The 18,612-nt window shown below is 42.3% G+C and overlaps 1 protein-coding gene across 5 annotated transcripts in view; it reads left to right on the top strand.

The window, feature by feature from the left end:
- TMEM154 (transmembrane protein 154) overlaps positions 1-12,379 on the top strand; it is a 57,375-nt gene extending 44,996 nt beyond the window's left edge. For all 5 annotated transcript variants that reach the window (XM_083171818.1, XM_083171800.1, XM_083171809.1 and 2 more), the window contains one exon: positions 7,459-12,379. In XM_083171818.1, the coding sequence (XP_083027944.1) occupies positions 7,459-7,471 (13 nt within the window). In that variant the 3' untranslated portion in view covers positions 7,472-12,379. The remainder of the gene's footprint in view (positions 1-7,458) is intronic.
- The last annotated feature ends 6,233 nt before the right edge of the window (positions 12,380-18,612 follow it).

Raw genomic sequence — 18,612 nt, 5'->3', positions numbered from 1 at the left:
TGAGATGGATTTGATGGGCAGGTATTTTCAAGATTTTATCTTTAACAGTATCAAGTGTAGCTTTATCATACCCTCTAGTTAAAAATGTATCATACATTAGATCAAGTTGTCTGATACCCTCACTTCTATCCGTAGATACACGCAATGCTCGAAGAAATTGAGAGCGGGGAAGGGCTTTTTTAAGAGGCTCAGGGTGTGCACTGGTGGCCATCAATAGATTATTTCTATCGGTGTCTTTACAAAACAGCGTAGTTTCAAGATGTCTGCCAACTTTTTTGATGGTTACATCTAGGAAATTAACTTGATCACTATCGATGTTAAAGGTGAATTTCACCGGGTTCTCTAGCTCATTATGGGAATTGATGAGTGAGCTGAACTCCAATGCAGACCCCCTCCAGATGATAAACAAATCATCTATATAGCGGAAAAATGCTACGATATTATCGGATATAGCACTTGAACTGAAAAAAACATCTTGTTCGATCATAAACATTAAAGAATTAGCGTACGATGGGGCCACGGCCGACCCCATCGCACACCCCTCACATTGGAGGAAATAACTTCCATCGTGAAAGAAATAATTTTTACAAAGCACCAACTCAAGTAACAGTAGGAACAGATCTAGTGGGGGACCTTTATAGAGAGCATTGTTTGTCAATAATAATCTCACCGCCTGGAGCCCCATGGCGTGAGGAATGCATGTATAAAGGTTAACCACATCAACGGAGAAAAGAAGGCAATCAGGGGGTATGTCTTGCAATTTTTTGATAGCTTTAAGCAGAGAACCTGTGTCTTTCAAGTATGTCGGACGCGCCTGTACACAAGGCTGCAAAAACGCGTCAAGATATACCGACACAGGCTGCATTAACGACCCACGGGCCGAAATGATAGGTCGACCCGGGGGATTAATAAGGCTTTTATGCACCTTAGGTATGGTATAAAGTAAGGGTGCAATAGGGTGGTCAGTGATAAGTGCCTTCCATATCGACATACTAATCCATCCCTCACTTAAAGCATTTCCCAATAGACCATCAAGTTCTTTCTTAAAAACATAGGTAGGGTCACCGACCAGTTTCTTATAAGTGTTGGTACAGCTCAACTGACGGACAATCTCAGCCCTATATGCATCCAGATCCTGGATGACTATAGAGCCGCCCTTGTCCGCCTGCCGAATAACTATGTCAGTATATGAGGCTAAGGTTTTTAATGCTGTATTCTCCTCAGCAGAGATATTCCAGTAACTAGGACCAACACAGACCTCATCATCTGTAACATAAGAGTCCAACATACGCACAAAAGTCTTAATAGACGGGTTGTAACTTACAGGATCAAAAGAGGATTTCTTCTGTAGCCGTTGTAGTTGTGGGGGCACATCATTGGGGGTAAATGGAATGTCCGAGGTCTACACTTATATCACTGTTGAATACCGTGATTTTTAACTTTGTTTCAGATGTAATGTGTTACATTTGATATTTGTATCTATGCATTGTAACTTTTGTAATGTTTATATTTGTTTATATCTTCTCACGGTGTATGTTTTGTATTGTACGGGCTTTTTTGATTGACATTGCCCCCAACGGTTCTTTTCCGGATGTGGGAGATGATTTGTTAATTAGTTCATTCTGTGTCTGCTATATAATGAGCATGTTATGCACTTGTTACTTGTGGCTTGACAAAAACTCAGAATAAAGGAGTTGAAACATTGCTGAAAAAGACCATGGTTGCAGTCTCGTTCATTTAAACCTCTATCACAGACCGGAGTGACGCTGCCTTTGTGTATATATATATATATATATATATATATATATATATATATATATATTCCTCAAGGTAGCGCTCTATGTACAAAACAAATCCAGTGTAAATCAAATAAAGCTGGTGCCCTCCGTTTATTTAGGTGCGAACACACTACCAATGCATATTTCCTGGCAGGGGCACTTAGTAAAAAACAACACCAGAGGCAGTTGTGTAAGCCGACATTTCAAGGCCGTCCGGCCTTTTTATCAAGGTGCAAAGAGATAACAATACATACATACCATACAGACGTAAATACCTTAAGGATCTGCTCGTGTCTCCCGCCGCGTCCAGCCCGGGCGTCGAAAGATGACATCACCATTTGGGAGTGTCACAGGAGATGCGAAGTGAACCAGTACCGCGTGATGAGGAAAACCAATAAAAATACAAATACAGTAACCATGGTGATATATACGAAAGCTGACGACATAAACAAAGTAACAATCCTGAACATGTTAAAATATACTGCATACAAAAGTACATTAGCTAATTAAGCTGCAATAAAGTAGTTAGCCATAACTTTTTTGCTAAAATGGCATCATCTGAAATAACAGCATGCTTATGAAATACCAATCTGCGGTGTGAATAAATCAGATACATTTGTTACCATCATATACATGCAATAAGAGATCATAAAAAACATGATAATCCCAAATATTTGTTTAGACCCCTAGGAGCTAGGGTGTCTAAGCCAGTGACGTAACTACAGTATGCCTCCGCACCCCCCGCCGTGGCGGGGAGGCGCAGAGTAACTATGGGCGCCGGGGGGGGGGGGGGGGGGGGCTGCAGGGCTATAGTTACCTGCTGCGCTGCTGTCTACTCTGCCTGGCCGCATCTGCGGTCACTGTCCCGGTGCCGGCTCCTGCTGATAATAAAAACTGACTCTTAGAAAATGGCTGCCCCCAAATTGCAGACAGTTTTGGCAGCCATTTTCTAAGAGTCACTTTTCATTATCAGCAGGAGCCGGCGCCGGGAGAGACTGGACGGGACAGTGACCGCAGATGCAGCCGGGCACTCTGTCAGGTATGGGCAGGGGAGGAGAGGGGGAGGGGGGCGCCGAAAAAAGTGCGGCGGGGGGGCGCAAATTATATAGTTACGCCACTGGTCTAAGCGTTAGATCCATTTACACTACCGCATGTAAAAGTTGTAATGATCTATCCCCTCCCCGCTTAAGGGGTGGGATATGGTCAATGATACGGTACCGTAACAAAGTTAGATTGTGTCTAGCCTGGCTCCCAAATGGTGACGTCATCTTTTGACGCCGGGGCAGGACGCGGCGGGAGACACGAACAGGTCCTTAAGGTATTTACGTCTCTTTGCAGTACCTTTTGCATTTGAAAAGTCTGGTGAGTGCCTTGTTCTTGGACTTACATACAAGCTGTTCTGGCATCTACATGAAGCACCCCAGCAATAATTACAAGGATTCACTGTGATATCTAGATATATAGATATATAGATATATATATATATATATATATATATATATATATATATATATATATATATATATATATAAATAAAAACAAAATCAAATGAACCAGCACTCACGGGGTGCCTTCCTAGATGGGACTAGGGTCCTGCCAATATAAATCCAATGACAGATAGCACTCAGAGACAATGTAAACATGATAAATGTAATGGCTTTAAAAACTTCACATTTACATCATCTCTGAGTGCCGGCTGTGATTTGATTTATATATATATATATATATATATATATATATATATATATATATATACCCCCCCATGAAAGTCTTGTATTTGCCACTGCGCTCTCTCTCTCTCTCTCTCTCTCCCGCTGACACCCTCTATTTTGCTCACTCCCCTCTCTCTCTCCTACCCCTAAGGGTCACTGTGACAAAGGCGGTGGTGGTTTTGCTATGGGGCACACAAAGTTCTAGTTAAACCCCTGACTGGTATACATAATAATGGTGTAATTATGTTACATATTTACAGAATTTATAATGTTTATGTTTGCGCTCCTACGCATCTTTGATGACACCTCCCCCCCCCCCCCCTTCTCTCCCCCCATCATCTTTACATGCAGCTCAGTCTGAACTATCTAGTCACTGATTGCATGTAAGGAGCGAAGGGTGGGTTTACATTAATAGAACTGTCTCAGTGTTATTTCCTGTATCTTGCCATTCTTTAAATACTTACTAAGCTTTGAACTTAGATGTAGATTTCCTCTATTAACTTTGCAATTTGGGCGGAATTGATGATTCATTTTTTTAATGAATACTTCTCCATATTGTCTATATTTTTATGAATGAATAATTCTTTCAAACAGACAATGTCTTGGCCAACATTGTTACACTGCTTGAGAAATCACATGTCATATTAGACAAGTCCTTATTATGTGTCTGAAAAACAGCAGCTAGAGAGACTGGCACCCACAACGTATTTCCAGCCAATTTGCAAACCTCCTGCCTTCTCCATGGGATTCATTAAAGACAAAATCAATCCTTCCATCTAGAGTGCACCCCTGTTGCTAGGCAATTATTTTATAAAGATTGCTGAAGCACAGGCTGGCGCAGAGTCAATTGCATCCTGTATAGCATCCTTCCATTAGCATTGTGCTGCCGTCTCTGGACCAGGGAGAAATGCCAATAAGAACACAGTGTCTCCAATGCATACAATGTTTAGGCTTGTTTTCGAACAGAACATAGAAGTATATCTCTTGTTTTATCACAAACAGGCAATCTGATCGGCTATATATTATATGCACTGGGAGATGGGCTCCACCGTATTATTATGATTTAATGCTCCAAATGTCTCCAAAGCAGCTCAGTGGCCCATTGCAGCATAATTCTGTTCACAAAAATCAATTCACTATAGAAGAGATTGATTTAGATCTCTATGTTTAGCTAAGGTAACATTTAAAAGAAAATTGATTTGAAAGTGTTAATTAGATTGAAATCTGAAGAACATCTGCCGCTGACACCCAGCATACAGTAGTTCTAGTATCTAAGAATTTGGTCCTGGAAAATTTTGCCTGTCACTGTAACTGATGGCAGGACAATATTTCTATGTTAATGGGGCATATTCAATTAGCCCAGACCTATTCAATGAAATGGCTGAATACCAACATGTAAGCCACAGCAGGTACATTCAATACAATTTTTTCTTCAGGAGCCATAAGGAAGAAATAGCATTAAATGCACCCACTGGGGCTTAACACATGCAGAAAGCCATACATTCTGGCGCTTATTCTGGATCTATGGGTTACTGCATAGAGAAAATGCATTAACCACTTAAGTGGTATGCCCGGAAAACCACTATACAGTAGGTGTGCGCCAGTGTGTGGAGCACCACTGGTGCACCACCTCTAGCCCCACCCCTCCGTCACCCCACCCCCTCCACTCTGGCGATCGTACACCAGAACTCCCCTGCTGCTTCCCCAGCCACCATTCACCATTCACAGCAGTGACGAAGGACGCAGGCTCGGGGATGTTCGAGGAAGCTCGGGGGGACTCGGGAGCGCTCAGCAGTTCAGACACCCGAGTCGCCACGAACATCCCCGAGCCTGCCACCTGTGATCAATGCTGACTGTGTCTGGCGGCTGGTATGCCGGAGCGGAGGTGAGGGGGGGGGGGAGGTCCTCCCTACGTTCTGTGGTGGGTTTTGCTGGAGCAGGACAAATTTGCCCTGGTAGGTTTGACCCTCCCCAGCAAAACCCACCACTCAAGGGGTTAAAAAAGAATATTTTCAGGTTTTATTTTTCATGTGATTATAATGAAATATATATTCTGCTATTAGCATTGCAATATTAAAAATATTGTATACATATATAAAAATGCAGGTGCCAGGATGCGAGAAAGCTATCCAGAAGGAGCTGCAAGGAAAAGTCGGCCAGAAAAAGGCACCATCGGGGGTTAATGTGCAGGATAACACATTGATTCTGCTGTTTACATGGAATCAGTGTTTATTTTGCCTTGCAGTGCGATGCGCACTCTTGCGTAGTCCATATCACAAGGCAAAATACTATATGCAGGCATTTTTCAGTGCAAATTAGGTTTATTGGTTTTAAGTACAAGTATATAAACAATCTTTGGTATCATTGTCATGTGTTGCAATGTGGTTAGAAATATCCGCATACCAAAATGTACAAGCATAGTTTGAAAAGAAGTTGTAAAGCGAAAGTATAGAGGGAAGAGATTCTGAGGGGGAAAACAAGGATGAAAAAAGAATTGAGGGGAGGAGGGAGGTAAAAGGGGGAGTACTCCGGATTGCTCTAAGTAGGAATACAGTGTATCTATCTCACCCATATTGGCAAAAACGGAGTAACAGGTCACAGGAAGAGGGAGGACCTAAGAGGATTGGAACATCATAACATCACTATAGGTCTTGGAATCCCAGAAGACTAACCAACGGGACCACGTATCTCTAAACTGAGCCACGGAGGATAAGATATCCATCTAGTAGTCTATTTTTTTTTTTTAAACCAGTCTTTAATTGTTGGAGAGGAGGAGCGCCATCTCACTGGTATAACTGATTTAGCGGCATTATTTAAGTGGCACAGTAGGGATTTTTTGTATCATGGGAGAGGAGCAGGAGATAGGTGAAACAACTACAACAGCGGATCTGTGGGAACCGGGTCTCCCAGTATAATCCTAGAGAGTTGAAAGACCAGAAGGGTAGTATAAGGGGACATTGCCACCATATGTGGAATGGGTTACCAGGAGCCCCAGAACATTGCCAGCAGACATTGGGGACCCCAATAATATGCAAGTATTTTTTAAATAGATGGCATGTACCCTGTAATTGACTATTGTAGTTTAGTCAAAAATCCGGTGTAGTTCAAATCTCATGAAGTTTAAATCGCATCGAGTGTACAGTCCCAATTGTATAGCACAAGTTGTATGGCTTAAATTGCACCTAGCACACATCTCATGTATGGGCACCATAAAATAATGTGTCGAAGTACACAGTATCCAAATCGCAAGCTTGGTTAATATGAAGCAAAAGTGATGGGATACAGGTATATATATATATATATATATATATATATATATATAGATTTCGGGAGATGGTGGCACTCCAAGCACAATGATAGTTTCACTGGAGATGAATAAGGCGGTGCCCGTCCATGAGCAGCACAGCTGGCAATGTAGGAGGGTACGGGGTCGGCGGCACTCGCAGTAAATAAACCACACCAGGCGGATATAACCAACGTTTCGAGGTCAAGCGACCTCTTTATCAAGGTGCATCAAAGTGAAAAAAAACTTTTTTTTTTCACTTTGATGCACCTTGATAAAGAGGTCGCTTGACCTCGAAACGTTGGTTATATCCGCCTGGTGTGGTTTATTTACTGCGAGTGCCGCCGACCCCGTACCCTCCTATATATATATATATATATATATATATATATATATATATATATATATATATGTCACAGTTGATGGTATTTAATCCGTAATCATTCTTTTATCATGAATAAATATTAAAAAACCAGCTAATTAACCATATCAATCATAGTTCACATTAAAAGACATAACTATTATACTAGTACTAGTTCACATTTAAAGATATAACTATTTTAGATTAAATATCCAAGACGGATGATGCTGAATATTTTACCATCTGCTAATAAAATTGTCCAAACATTACAAGGCAGTGTGATACTGTACATAGAATCATATGGACTATGTGTTTGTTTTGCAGTGCTGAATCCTGATGGGTGCTCTTGATAACTCCGAGCTGCAACTGGAAATTTCTCAAGAAGCTTGATCTCAGAAGTTACGAATATAAATGAACATGTTCCAATGTTATGTTTTTTTTACAGTTTTATAACAAATTTTCACATGTTTTACAACATGAAGCACAATAGTAAATGAGATAAAATAAATGCACACAAACATTGTGGTCATGTGTAAGAAAAGGACTCCTGAAAAACAGGCAAAATTGTTTTTTGTTGTTGGTTTCTTTCCATCACTCAAATCACATCCCAGATCCTCGGTGGTCCCATGCAAGATACTGTTTTACCCTCTCTTCCTGCAGCAATTCATCATTGCCAAACTTCTGTTTCCTTGTAATTTCTCGATACCTAGGCTCTGCACCATAAGTCTTATTCCTGGATATTTTCATTCCTTATGGTCCACATATTCTCAAACACACACATAATCCTCCGTATGTTAAACACTGAGAATACTTCTGTTTCCCACATATGCATAGAACTCCAACCCTTGCTGCCCTCATCCAGTCCATAGACCCATGGTAATTATCTCATACATTATTTACCTGCTATCTTCATGCCCCCCAGTTTAATTCAGGCAGATTTCATGTTTCCAAATAACTCACCATCCTCAGCATGCTCAAGCAGTTGTGCAGTTACAGGTCCTAGCATAATAGGCATTCTGGAGTTTATTGATACACAACAGCTAGTGGTCAGCAGGTTGCACAATATTTGTCTGTTTGCTCTAATGACCAATTGCTTCCTCTTTACGTGTTATTAAATGTTCTTCCTCCATTTTCTCATAGCCAATTATCTCTGTTGATCATGCAGTGCATATGGCAGCTGACAGCAGTTAGATAACAATGCTGATCACTGCTCAATGATATCATTGTTAGTCACCCATGGTCATATGAGAACTGGTGTATCTATAATGGGTGCCGTGTGGTGGTGCTATGTCCTATGTCAGCAGCAGCAGTGCCCATTTTCGCAATGTTTTGCGCATGCACAGTAGGAAAATTACCAGGATAATTGTACAGTGGCCATTTCCCAGAAACATATAGTATAATCTCTGGCATCTCCTAGTGAACCTAATCCTGAGGGTATTTTGCTTTGCTGCCTAACTAGACTGCACATGGACTTCCTCTCTTGGAGATTTTTACCATTTTCTAATATAGTCTGTAAAATGACAGAAAGTGATTGGTTATGGTCAGGAATCTGTCTTTCAACACTAATTTCATATACAGATATGAAATGAGTGTTGACTCATCATGTGACTTACCTTGCTACCTTTCTGGATGGACAGGCTTTCTAATTGTTCTAGTCCTGTGAGCTGACACATGGGCGCCACCATATTGGATCTTGTCTGCTGATTGCCTCTCCTTCCCTCTGAATGCTAATTTCTTTCAGCTGACTGTAGCCACCAACCTGTGACCTGCAGCTCCTAGCTTCCTCCAGCTGCACTTTACTGATTACAAGTTTGCTCAGGTTTTCTACCTGTTAAAACCTGCCTCTGAAACCTACAGCCTTGATAATAACAAATATATAAAGTGAAGGTTGCGCTAAATTGATGACAGTAACAAATTTTAAATTTAAAAAGATAGTGTATATTTATTAATACATAAGACACAATAAAATTATTAAAATAGTTATGAAAGGAATTGGAAAAGCTGCGTCCAGAAAGGTAGTGTAATTGGTAACGTCACCTTTTTTGAGTGCTCAGTTCTGCTTTTTGGGCCCAAAAGTGTTCGCTTGGATGTATCCAGTGGTATCCCTTTAGAATGCTTCCTCCAAATTTGTAGTGGGAGTGGTGTACCTCCCAACTGTTGGAATATCTGAAGCGATATGAGGTCCACTTGATGTCTGAGCAGGTCTTTAAAGAGGTGGCTTTCCTCCAATGTGTTGAGCCGTGCCTGGATGGAGATAGAGGGCCAAAATGGGTAGTAGGCATCCCTTTTGTGATAAGAAGCACTTGGGGTGACTTGTGGATGATGTCTGGAGAGGAGCAATGATGAATAAAATGGTGGTGTGCCTGGACCAATGCATTTCTCTGCTGTCAGCAGCTTTTTCAAGGTAAAGAATACTGTCAGCAACTTAGCGCAACCTTCATTTTGTATATATATATATATATATGTTTCTATATAGGGACTGTCACTCCCTTTTTTTTGGTTGCCGCTGGTTAAAGCAACACATACAGGCGCCCCAACAGATACACAAGACTTCTGAGCAGCCTTCTGTCTGACCCATTTTCTTTATTTTGGTTGTTCTGGTTTGACCTTGGCTTATTTCCTGACTATTCTTTGGCAAAAGTGAGATCATTCTATGTTCTGACTCCTGTTTGAGCACTATACTACAGCATATCCTATGTGCACAATGTGCAACAAAACCCAGATTTCCCCAAAAGGTCACTGATGAAAACCAACAGTGCTTTATTCTGATTGTTCTTCTTCTAGGTTGTGCAAATCCCTATTTGTTAGATTATAATTCATCATTATGAAATATCACGACATGAAGGAGTAGCAGCCATTAGGTACATTGCTGCAGATATGTCACGTCACATCCCTATTAACACTTGGTCAAACAGTACTGGAAGAATGGTAATGCCCCAGATTATAGCACATGTTCAGAAGAGTTATGACTTGGAGACTGTTGGATTTAAATATTCCACATCAGCCACTTTCCCTTTGATTTAAGTGTAGACTGTGGTTTGAGTATTATACCATATTCAGTCCACCAGCAAGGCCCACTGCGGGATCTATGTCTTTTCAATAGCAGGTGGTGACTAGCCCAGTTTCTTATATACTGTTGGTCATCATCAGGTCATTACTGCTCTTTCTTTTCTCAAGATTTTACTTTGCCTCCCAAAAATATGAGATTGTCCTGAAAAAAATTGTGACAGTTGAGAGATACAATAGTGTAACTTTTGTACTGTTCTGTAAAACTAGGTACGCAGTGGGACTACTTTGTACCTAATAAGCAAAGTTCCTGCTCTACCCCATTCTTGCCCATTTCAATTTTTTTCTCTCGCCCCAAAGGGGAGTAGCAGGTGGGCAGCGATAGGGCAGGTGCTGGGCTTATGGTTGGGCCTGCCCCCTTGTGAGGAAACATGCTGTATAATAAAACAGGTACAGATAAGAGTGACACCCAGTATATACAAGATGGGGTTTGTATACTCTATGTGACAACTAGTGTATAATCTATTTACCAGGTACAGATGAGAGTGGCACCACCATCCATATCAGTGTGGAGAAAATGGCAAACAAAGACCTGGAGTGTGAGTGTGAACAGTGTGAGGAGGAGAAGGCCACTGTAGGCTGGACACTGAGGCACACGTAGTAGGGGGCCAGCCTTTCCAATTTAAATTCATCCTCTTCTGGCACTGCCTGGGCATCCCTGGTAAGTCAACTCGGTCAGAGGCTGGGACACTCAGTTGTACAACTGCTAGTACTGTGCCTCCACCAGCCGCTCATTCTCCTAGTCAGCAATGAGTGTGTTTGGTGTCTGCAGGGTACAGGACATATGCTAGCAGACAGTGGAGAACAACACAGAGGGAGAGACTACAGGGTGTCGCCATCTTCCCCCTTACTCGCAGAGTATATCACAGACAAATTATTTTCATATATAGCTTGCCGGCATCCCTTCAATCCAGTGCACAGGCTTCATTTTTGGAGTGGACCCAGATTCAAATGTAGGGTACTTGTGTACTTTCACGGCTCCCATCGCACGCCAAATGTGATGGGATGCGATTTTTGCAGTTTTTACAAAATCGAATGCGATGCGATCGCATGCGTTTTTTAACAGAAATGCATCCAAATGCATTGAAATTAGTATCAAACATGTTCAATGGCTCCCAAATGTCATTTTTGAGGCTGTACCACCCCCACTATCAACGCGAACCCGAAGCGTGGCGAGCGCAGCGAGCCCTCCAGGGGCGGCGGTACGCGTCCTACGACCTTTTCATACCCCCACTATCCACGTCGGCGTGGAGTTGAGAATAGAAAGTGTGGCGAGCCACCGAGCCCGAAGCGTGGCGAGCCCCGCGTGGGGACGCGGACACCTGTGGAGCCCGCAAGGGGACATGGATACCTGTGAAGGTATCCGTGTCCCCTTGCCACGCTTCGGGCTCGGTGGCTCGCTGCGCTCGCCACACTTTCTATTCTCAGCTCCACGCCTTCTATGAGCCAGCAGAACCATCTTCATATCCTCTTCAAGCTGAATGACACCAGTGAGATGGGATTGGGCCACAAGTGTCCACATCTCTGTGGCAATGTTTCAGTGGCATTCATCAAGTAATGGGCATTAATGCAAAGCACTCTTTATTGAATGTATATTTTTGGAGAGGGTGCCATATAAGATCTTATAAAATATTGTGACTCCGTGCATGTGGATTTTTACATAATATACATTGTTAGGATGGAAAGGAAATGTAAAAGGTTTGCTTTTCTCATTAAGGCTCTGTGGGAGGATAGCATGCAAAAGTTAATGGCAAAGGAACCAAAGTTAGGACAAAATAAATGATTTTACCAGGCTCAGAAACCCACAATTAACATTTCAGAACTGTCCCTGTTCATATTAACATTAAAGATGAAATACATACATAGCAATATATGAATCTCTTTTCCAGTTGCTCTGCAGCTTGACAGAAACCACTCTGTACAGCACAGTAAATAAGGAGCCTCCACACACTCATTACAAGCTAATGTCATTCCATCATGTACAGTAGTACAGCATCTTTTACAATAAGCAACTGAGGAAGCCTAGGGAATAAAAAGAGATAATAAGAATAAAATACATTATATAGAGCAACAGAAATGGCACTGAAAGGAAGGGATTCGGTGAAGAGGATTTCGATTAGTGACCGTAAAATTGAAAAATGTTGTCTTGTGTTTTTAAAATGCAATTAAATGTTTCTGAATTTGATGAGTTTTTCAAACGGTTGAATTTTTTTTTCTTGAATAACAATTAGGGTGGTTTTAGAACAGAAGTTGCTTTAGCCAGAGTGTCTGCAATTGACAAAACTATTTTCCACACATCCAAACCACAATGCGATAAATTTATTACAGCTTTTAAAACCGACACATCTACAACCAAAATGCCAGGAGAGCTAAATATGGCAAGTCTAGTCCATGGGGTATATTTGGTAAAGCTTCTAAATATAAAAATGGCTTTTGGGGTAGTATAGTATAGAAATTGTAGATGTGCGATTCGTTTTGGTTCTTTCTTTCAAATTTGGACCTCAAGGCAAAGCTAAACATCATCTTTCTGCAAATCTTGTTTTAGCTAACTTATAGAAATCAAAGTTGTCCCTGAAAGATGATGTTTAGCCCCATTATCAAGCCCCGAGTTTGGTGGGAAGAACTGCGTCAGAACCAAACACACATATCTAATAAAAATAAGTATGAATATGCTTCCCCTTTAACTTAATATCAGTATCATTATCCTCGCTGTATATTATGATGCACTGTGGTACTCTTTAGCTTTGTATTGTTGCAAATACATGGAAACGTATATAGGAACACATATTAAAAGTTTGTCCTATTAATATTAAAATGATATTATCTGTGCTTTTAAAGTTTCAGGCATTTAGAATATTTTCTATACTCTGGATAAGTGTTTATTTTTTATCTGCTTCTTTCATTCTTTCTGCTGCAGTTCAAGCTCATTTTCATCCCAGTCAAAAATATACCCCCTGAAGGACAGTAGCTGCTGCGTGAGAGATTCCCCATAGTGATTCCATTTGCTATTACCTCACTCATTCAAAATTTTCTTTAGAATCTTGTTTTCGACTCCATGACTTTTGACACTTGTTTGTGCAGCACCCCAGTGTCTTGTAGTCAGGGACAATGAGGAAAACATGCATGCATAAAACAAGGACATATAATCTAGATAAATAAATACAGAGTTGAATACAGGATCCGCTTAGGGGCTGCACATATTATGGGCAGGAGCAGGCAGCCAACCTGCCTAAGTCACAGACAGAGTGGTGACTGGCATGGCAGCATGAGATCGCATGGCCGAATTAGGGATGGCCATCGGTGCAGTCACCATTGATGGTTGCCATCGATGTCAAAACTGCAAGCAGCCATCAATAGTCAAACTATGTGATGTATAACCATTGATAGTTTTAGCTCTAGATGGTCAGTCATTATCAATGACTGAATTGCCCTTGGGCAAATCAGAATGCGGGGCTTCAGGGTGTCGGGGGGCGGAGCTATGCTCTGTGTCCCGACTCCTTTAAAATAAAAAAAGGCAACATTGCTTCTCCTGTGCCATCAATGTAGGGAAACCATCTGGTTCTCCCACATAGATGGCAAAAGTATTAAAAATCGGCCATAAACCATCAATGATTTCAAATCATCGATGGTCGATGGCCACCCTAAGGCTGAATAGGCAGCAACAGCAGAATGGCTGAGTGGAGCGGGAAGCAGCGAGTGACGAGCGGTGCTCCTGCCAACATGATTCATGTCAGCAGCACCGCTTGTCCCCCGTCACTACCTGCTTGGAGTTGGCCATTCTGCACATGAATGATTGTGGTCCTGGTCCTGCCGCATCACAGTCCTGCTCTGCCGCCCCACGCCCATTGGAATACACACAGCCTATTGGCTGCTGTATCAATGGGCGTGCAGGGGCAGGAGCAGCTGAGCCTGTCACCGAGACTGAGCCCGAGACCAGTCACAGTGTGTGTTGTTGCCACTCCAGGCTCCTCATCCCTCCGGCCTGGGTCCAGTCCACTACAGAAAAAAATAATAATTGAAGTTTGATTAAATATATAAATATTAGTAATTAATATGTTAAAATAGGAGGGGGGGGGGGGCTAAAAATGTTGTGCCTAGGGGTGGCCTGACCCTTAAATTCGACACTGATGACTATTTCTGCATTACAAAAAATACAAGAAAAGTGACAGTCCCAAAAGTGACAAACAGACTAACATTATCCTGGTAAACATGTTAGCTGTGATGCTGGTGATCTATGCTCATCTCTTACACAGCTAGGGCCCACCGGTGGAATGCCATTATAGGGGGCACATGCATTGGATTGTGGCTGGCCACCACAGAAGTTTCACTAGCCATAGAGAGGCCATGGTTTGGGCCCCTTGATAAATATATACATAGTAAATACTGCCATTCCATGGTTGATAATGTACCAGAATAATAATAATATTAAGTTAACATTTGGTGTAATGGTTAGCATTACTGTCTCACAGGGCTGAGTACATGGGTTCCATTCCCACCATGGCCCTAACAGTGCGGAGTTTGTATATTCTCCCTGTACTTGCATGGGTTTACTCTGAGTACTATGGTTACCTCCCACAATCCAAAAATATACTGTAGGCTAATTGGCTCCCAAAAAAATTAACCCTAGAATGGCCTGATGTATCAAGCTTCAAAAAGTGATAAAATGTAGAGTGATAAGCAACCAGCCAATCAGATCCTATCTGTCATGTCACAGGCTTGGTTTGAAAAAGGACAGGTAGGAGTTGATTGGCTGGTTGTTTATCACTTTTGAAGCTTGATACATTTGGCCCCCAGTGTGATTGTATATGTGTTAGGGAATATAGATTGTAAGCTCCACTGGGGCAGGAAGGAACCGGTGTGAACGTTCAAATAATCTCTGTAAAGCGCTGCGGAAATATGTGTGCACTATATAAGAAACTGTTAATAAATAAATATGTATAATGTACAGTATGACTAAAGTGCACAGCCTGGAACCTAATATCTGAAAGGAAGTGTTGCCCACCGGGGGGGGGGGGGGGAGCCACGGAAAATTGTATATATTGCCACCGTACCAAGAATTCCAAATTAATCAACCTCTTGGTACCTTTAGGAAAATGCCAGACTACTATATGCCTGATAATTATTTATTTACAGTTTGTATTATAGCGAAGCATATTCCATCTTCAATTGGAAACAGTGAGAAAACAAACTGGGTAGAAACAAACCGACATACAGGTAGGAGGGCCCTTCTTACAAGCTTACAATCTATAGTATTGAGAGAGAGTAGACCTTCTACTGTAGACAAATGGAAAAGAGTTGGAGGTCCCCACATGGCCCTGTCTAACAATAAACACTATAGACCACAAGGTTTCCGTGATTAAGAACAAGTTGCCAGCTCCATACGTTTCTTCAAACGCATGAGGTCACCCTTCACCAGAGGCACTTTGCACATAAACTCACCTATATACGAGGCCCTATGTGCCTCAAAAGGTAACTTTATTATTCCTTCCTGGTGGGAACCAAAAGTTCGTACCGCACATCCATCCATAAAAACAATAATATTTAATCCAGAGACATAAAAAAAGGATACAATGTATCAGCAAAAATACAAATAAAAAGCAGTAAAACCTTTAAAAACATCCCAATTTCTGTGACAAACTCCTCTCCACCATATCCGTATCAGAGGCAGAGAAGGTACCAGATGGAAAATTAAATCCACAACAATCAAAAGTGCCCCTCCACTTGCCAACATGTTTCAGGCTTCATGCCCCTTTTCAAGGTGTAAAGGGTATGTTAATCCCCCCAGGTATTTATACCTGGAGTGTACTGTCCTGTGCTTCAGCATTATACAAAACATGGTAAGTACCAACAAACATAAATCCAAACAATGACCTAATGAAATACATAATGACTAATACATAATAATCATCCTGACTATCTTCAAACATATGCATTATTATCATAAATACGTGTCTGACAAAATATAAAGTGCACCAATGCATTGTAGGTGGTGCTTCCTTTCATTCCAGATACAATTACAGTAAAAGGAGCAAAGATAAGAGAGAGGACCACCACAGGAAGAGTCTGGAATAGGTACAGTAATTTGGAAAGGGCATTCATTTTTTTCCCATACTATTTTTTTTTGGTCAAAAGATTTTAATACAAGATAATATACAAATGTAAAATATAACCATAAAAAGGCAAAGCAGTATAGCACATCTTCAAGTGAATAAACAAGAATTGCTGTGTTGTCAGTCTCCTGCTCCATTGGCGCAATCAAATACATTTCCATTTGTGGCAGTGAGGGGTTAAAGTGGGCCAGGACGGGGCGGAACTGCGTTCCGGCAGTTGTAATTGGAGGCGGAACCAGTTCCGCCTCTGTTAACCCACGATGCTGTGCCACAATCAGATTCAGAATGCACACAGGCAGCAGCTGCTGAGGCTTCTCCTGGCTCAGGCTTCATTTAGCCTTCTACAGCTCCCCCTCTGCTGCCCGCCCACAACATCGTGTAGGCTGTCAAACACTCAAGGTCTCCATACACTAGTAAGGTTTATCTGACCTGTAAATTGCATCTGATTTCCCTTGAACTTCCCCAGCAGCTTCTCTGGAGGCCTACATACAATTTGACACTTGATGTGCCATTTTATACATCCAATTTGAGCCTAGCGGCCCTGAGCCGTCAGCAGAGTCCCTGATCCTAGGCTGTCCCTATGACCCCGCGTCCCCTGTGCCGGGAGACCTGGAGCCGGTTTCGATTTTTTTTATAGTTTTTATTTTATTTAATATTATATTATTAATATTGATTTAATAATATTTTTAATATAATTCTTTCTAGTTGTCCCCAAATGTTTCAGTGTAGCCCCCCCCCCCCCCCACTGCCCCAGCAGGGCTGCTCCTAAACTGTAACCCCCCCAGTAATGTAGCTCGGGTACATATGTCACCTCCATAGGTCAGCACCTCCATAGGTCAGAGAAATGGCATGTGTAATAAAAGCACAGATATTGCCATGAAGGGGGAAATTTACTAAGGTAAAATCGAATACAAAATTCGTATTCGTACAGCAAAATACAAATTTTTTTTATGCGGATTTGTATTTTCAGGATTTACTATCCTGAAAATACAGTGATGTGTATTGGTACTCATGGTGTATACATGACGTTTTCGTATTTTTGAATACAAAATCGATAGAATACGCCTAATTTTAACATGAAAACAACATACTTTAGTTATTTACTAACAATTCGTATTTGTAAAAAATACGAATACAAGTCGAAAACGCATACGAATCGTAAAAAAATACGCCAAAAAAATACACCTCGATTTGGAAGTGTATTTCACATCTTAGAAATGTGTGACTTATAAAAGGCCACTAAGCACACATACACACTTTAAAAATTATTTTTTTGAAATTATTTTTAAACTGCAGCCTGCTCCAGGGGCTGGCTGGCAACTTATAGCCTAGGGGGCAAGTCCAGAGCACTGGTCCATACCCCCCCCCTCTCAACTCCCAACATTCTGGAAGACTGAATGTTTGTGCGTGCCGAAAAATTAGGCGTGTGGCCTATCATAAGGGGGCGTGGCCTGTACCATAATCCATAATTGTATTGTGTACCCGCAGATTGCACATTGTGATGCTAATTACACATTATGCCGCACACCTTGATGCCCATTACACCCCATACTGTGATGGCAATTACCCAATGCTCCCCACACCGTAATGCCCATTACGCCCCATACCATGATGCCCATTACACCGCACAATGTGATGTCCACAGTGCCAGATATTCCGGCACAGTGCCAAATACACATATGCCCCCACAGTGCCTGATATGCCCCCACAGTGCCAGAGACACATATGCCCCCACAGTGCCAGATATGCCCCCACAGTGCCAAATACACATATGCCCCCACAGTGCCAGATATGCCCCCACAGTGCCAGAGACACATATGCCCCCACAGTGCCAGATATTCCCCCACAGTGCCAAATACATATATGCCCCCACAGTGCCAGATATGCCCCCACAGTACCAGAAACACATATGCCCCACAGTGCCAGAATTTCCCACCAGCAACTCACCATTGTTGCTGTCTCTCCGTCTGCTGCTGGGGGGAGGGGGGGGGGGGCGGGGGAGAGCGCAGTACATGCCCCTCCTGCCCATACCCCAGTCCGGTGAGGCTACTACCGACAGCCCTCCTGCGCTGGCCACGGCTTCCAGAACACGGCCGCGGCTACAGGAAAATGGCTGCCGGCCTCCTGCACTGAGGACATGTCCATGTCCTCAGTGCAGGAGGCCGGCGGCCATTTTCCTGTAGCCGCGGCCGTGTTCTGGAAGCCGCGGCCAGCGCAGGAGGGCTGGAGGAGGTGAACAATGCGCAGGATCACCAATGCGCAGGATCACCAAGACTGATTAACAGGAAGCCTTAAACATCAG

Source organism: Crinia signifera, chromosome 1 (genome assembly GCF_055691185.1).
Source record: "Crinia signifera chromosome 1, ASM5569118v1, whole genome shotgun sequence".
In the NCBI taxonomy this organism is placed as follows: Eukaryota; Metazoa; Chordata; class Amphibia; order Anura; family Myobatrachidae; genus Crinia; species Crinia signifera.
This window is presented reverse-complemented; position numbering and strand designations above follow the sequence as displayed.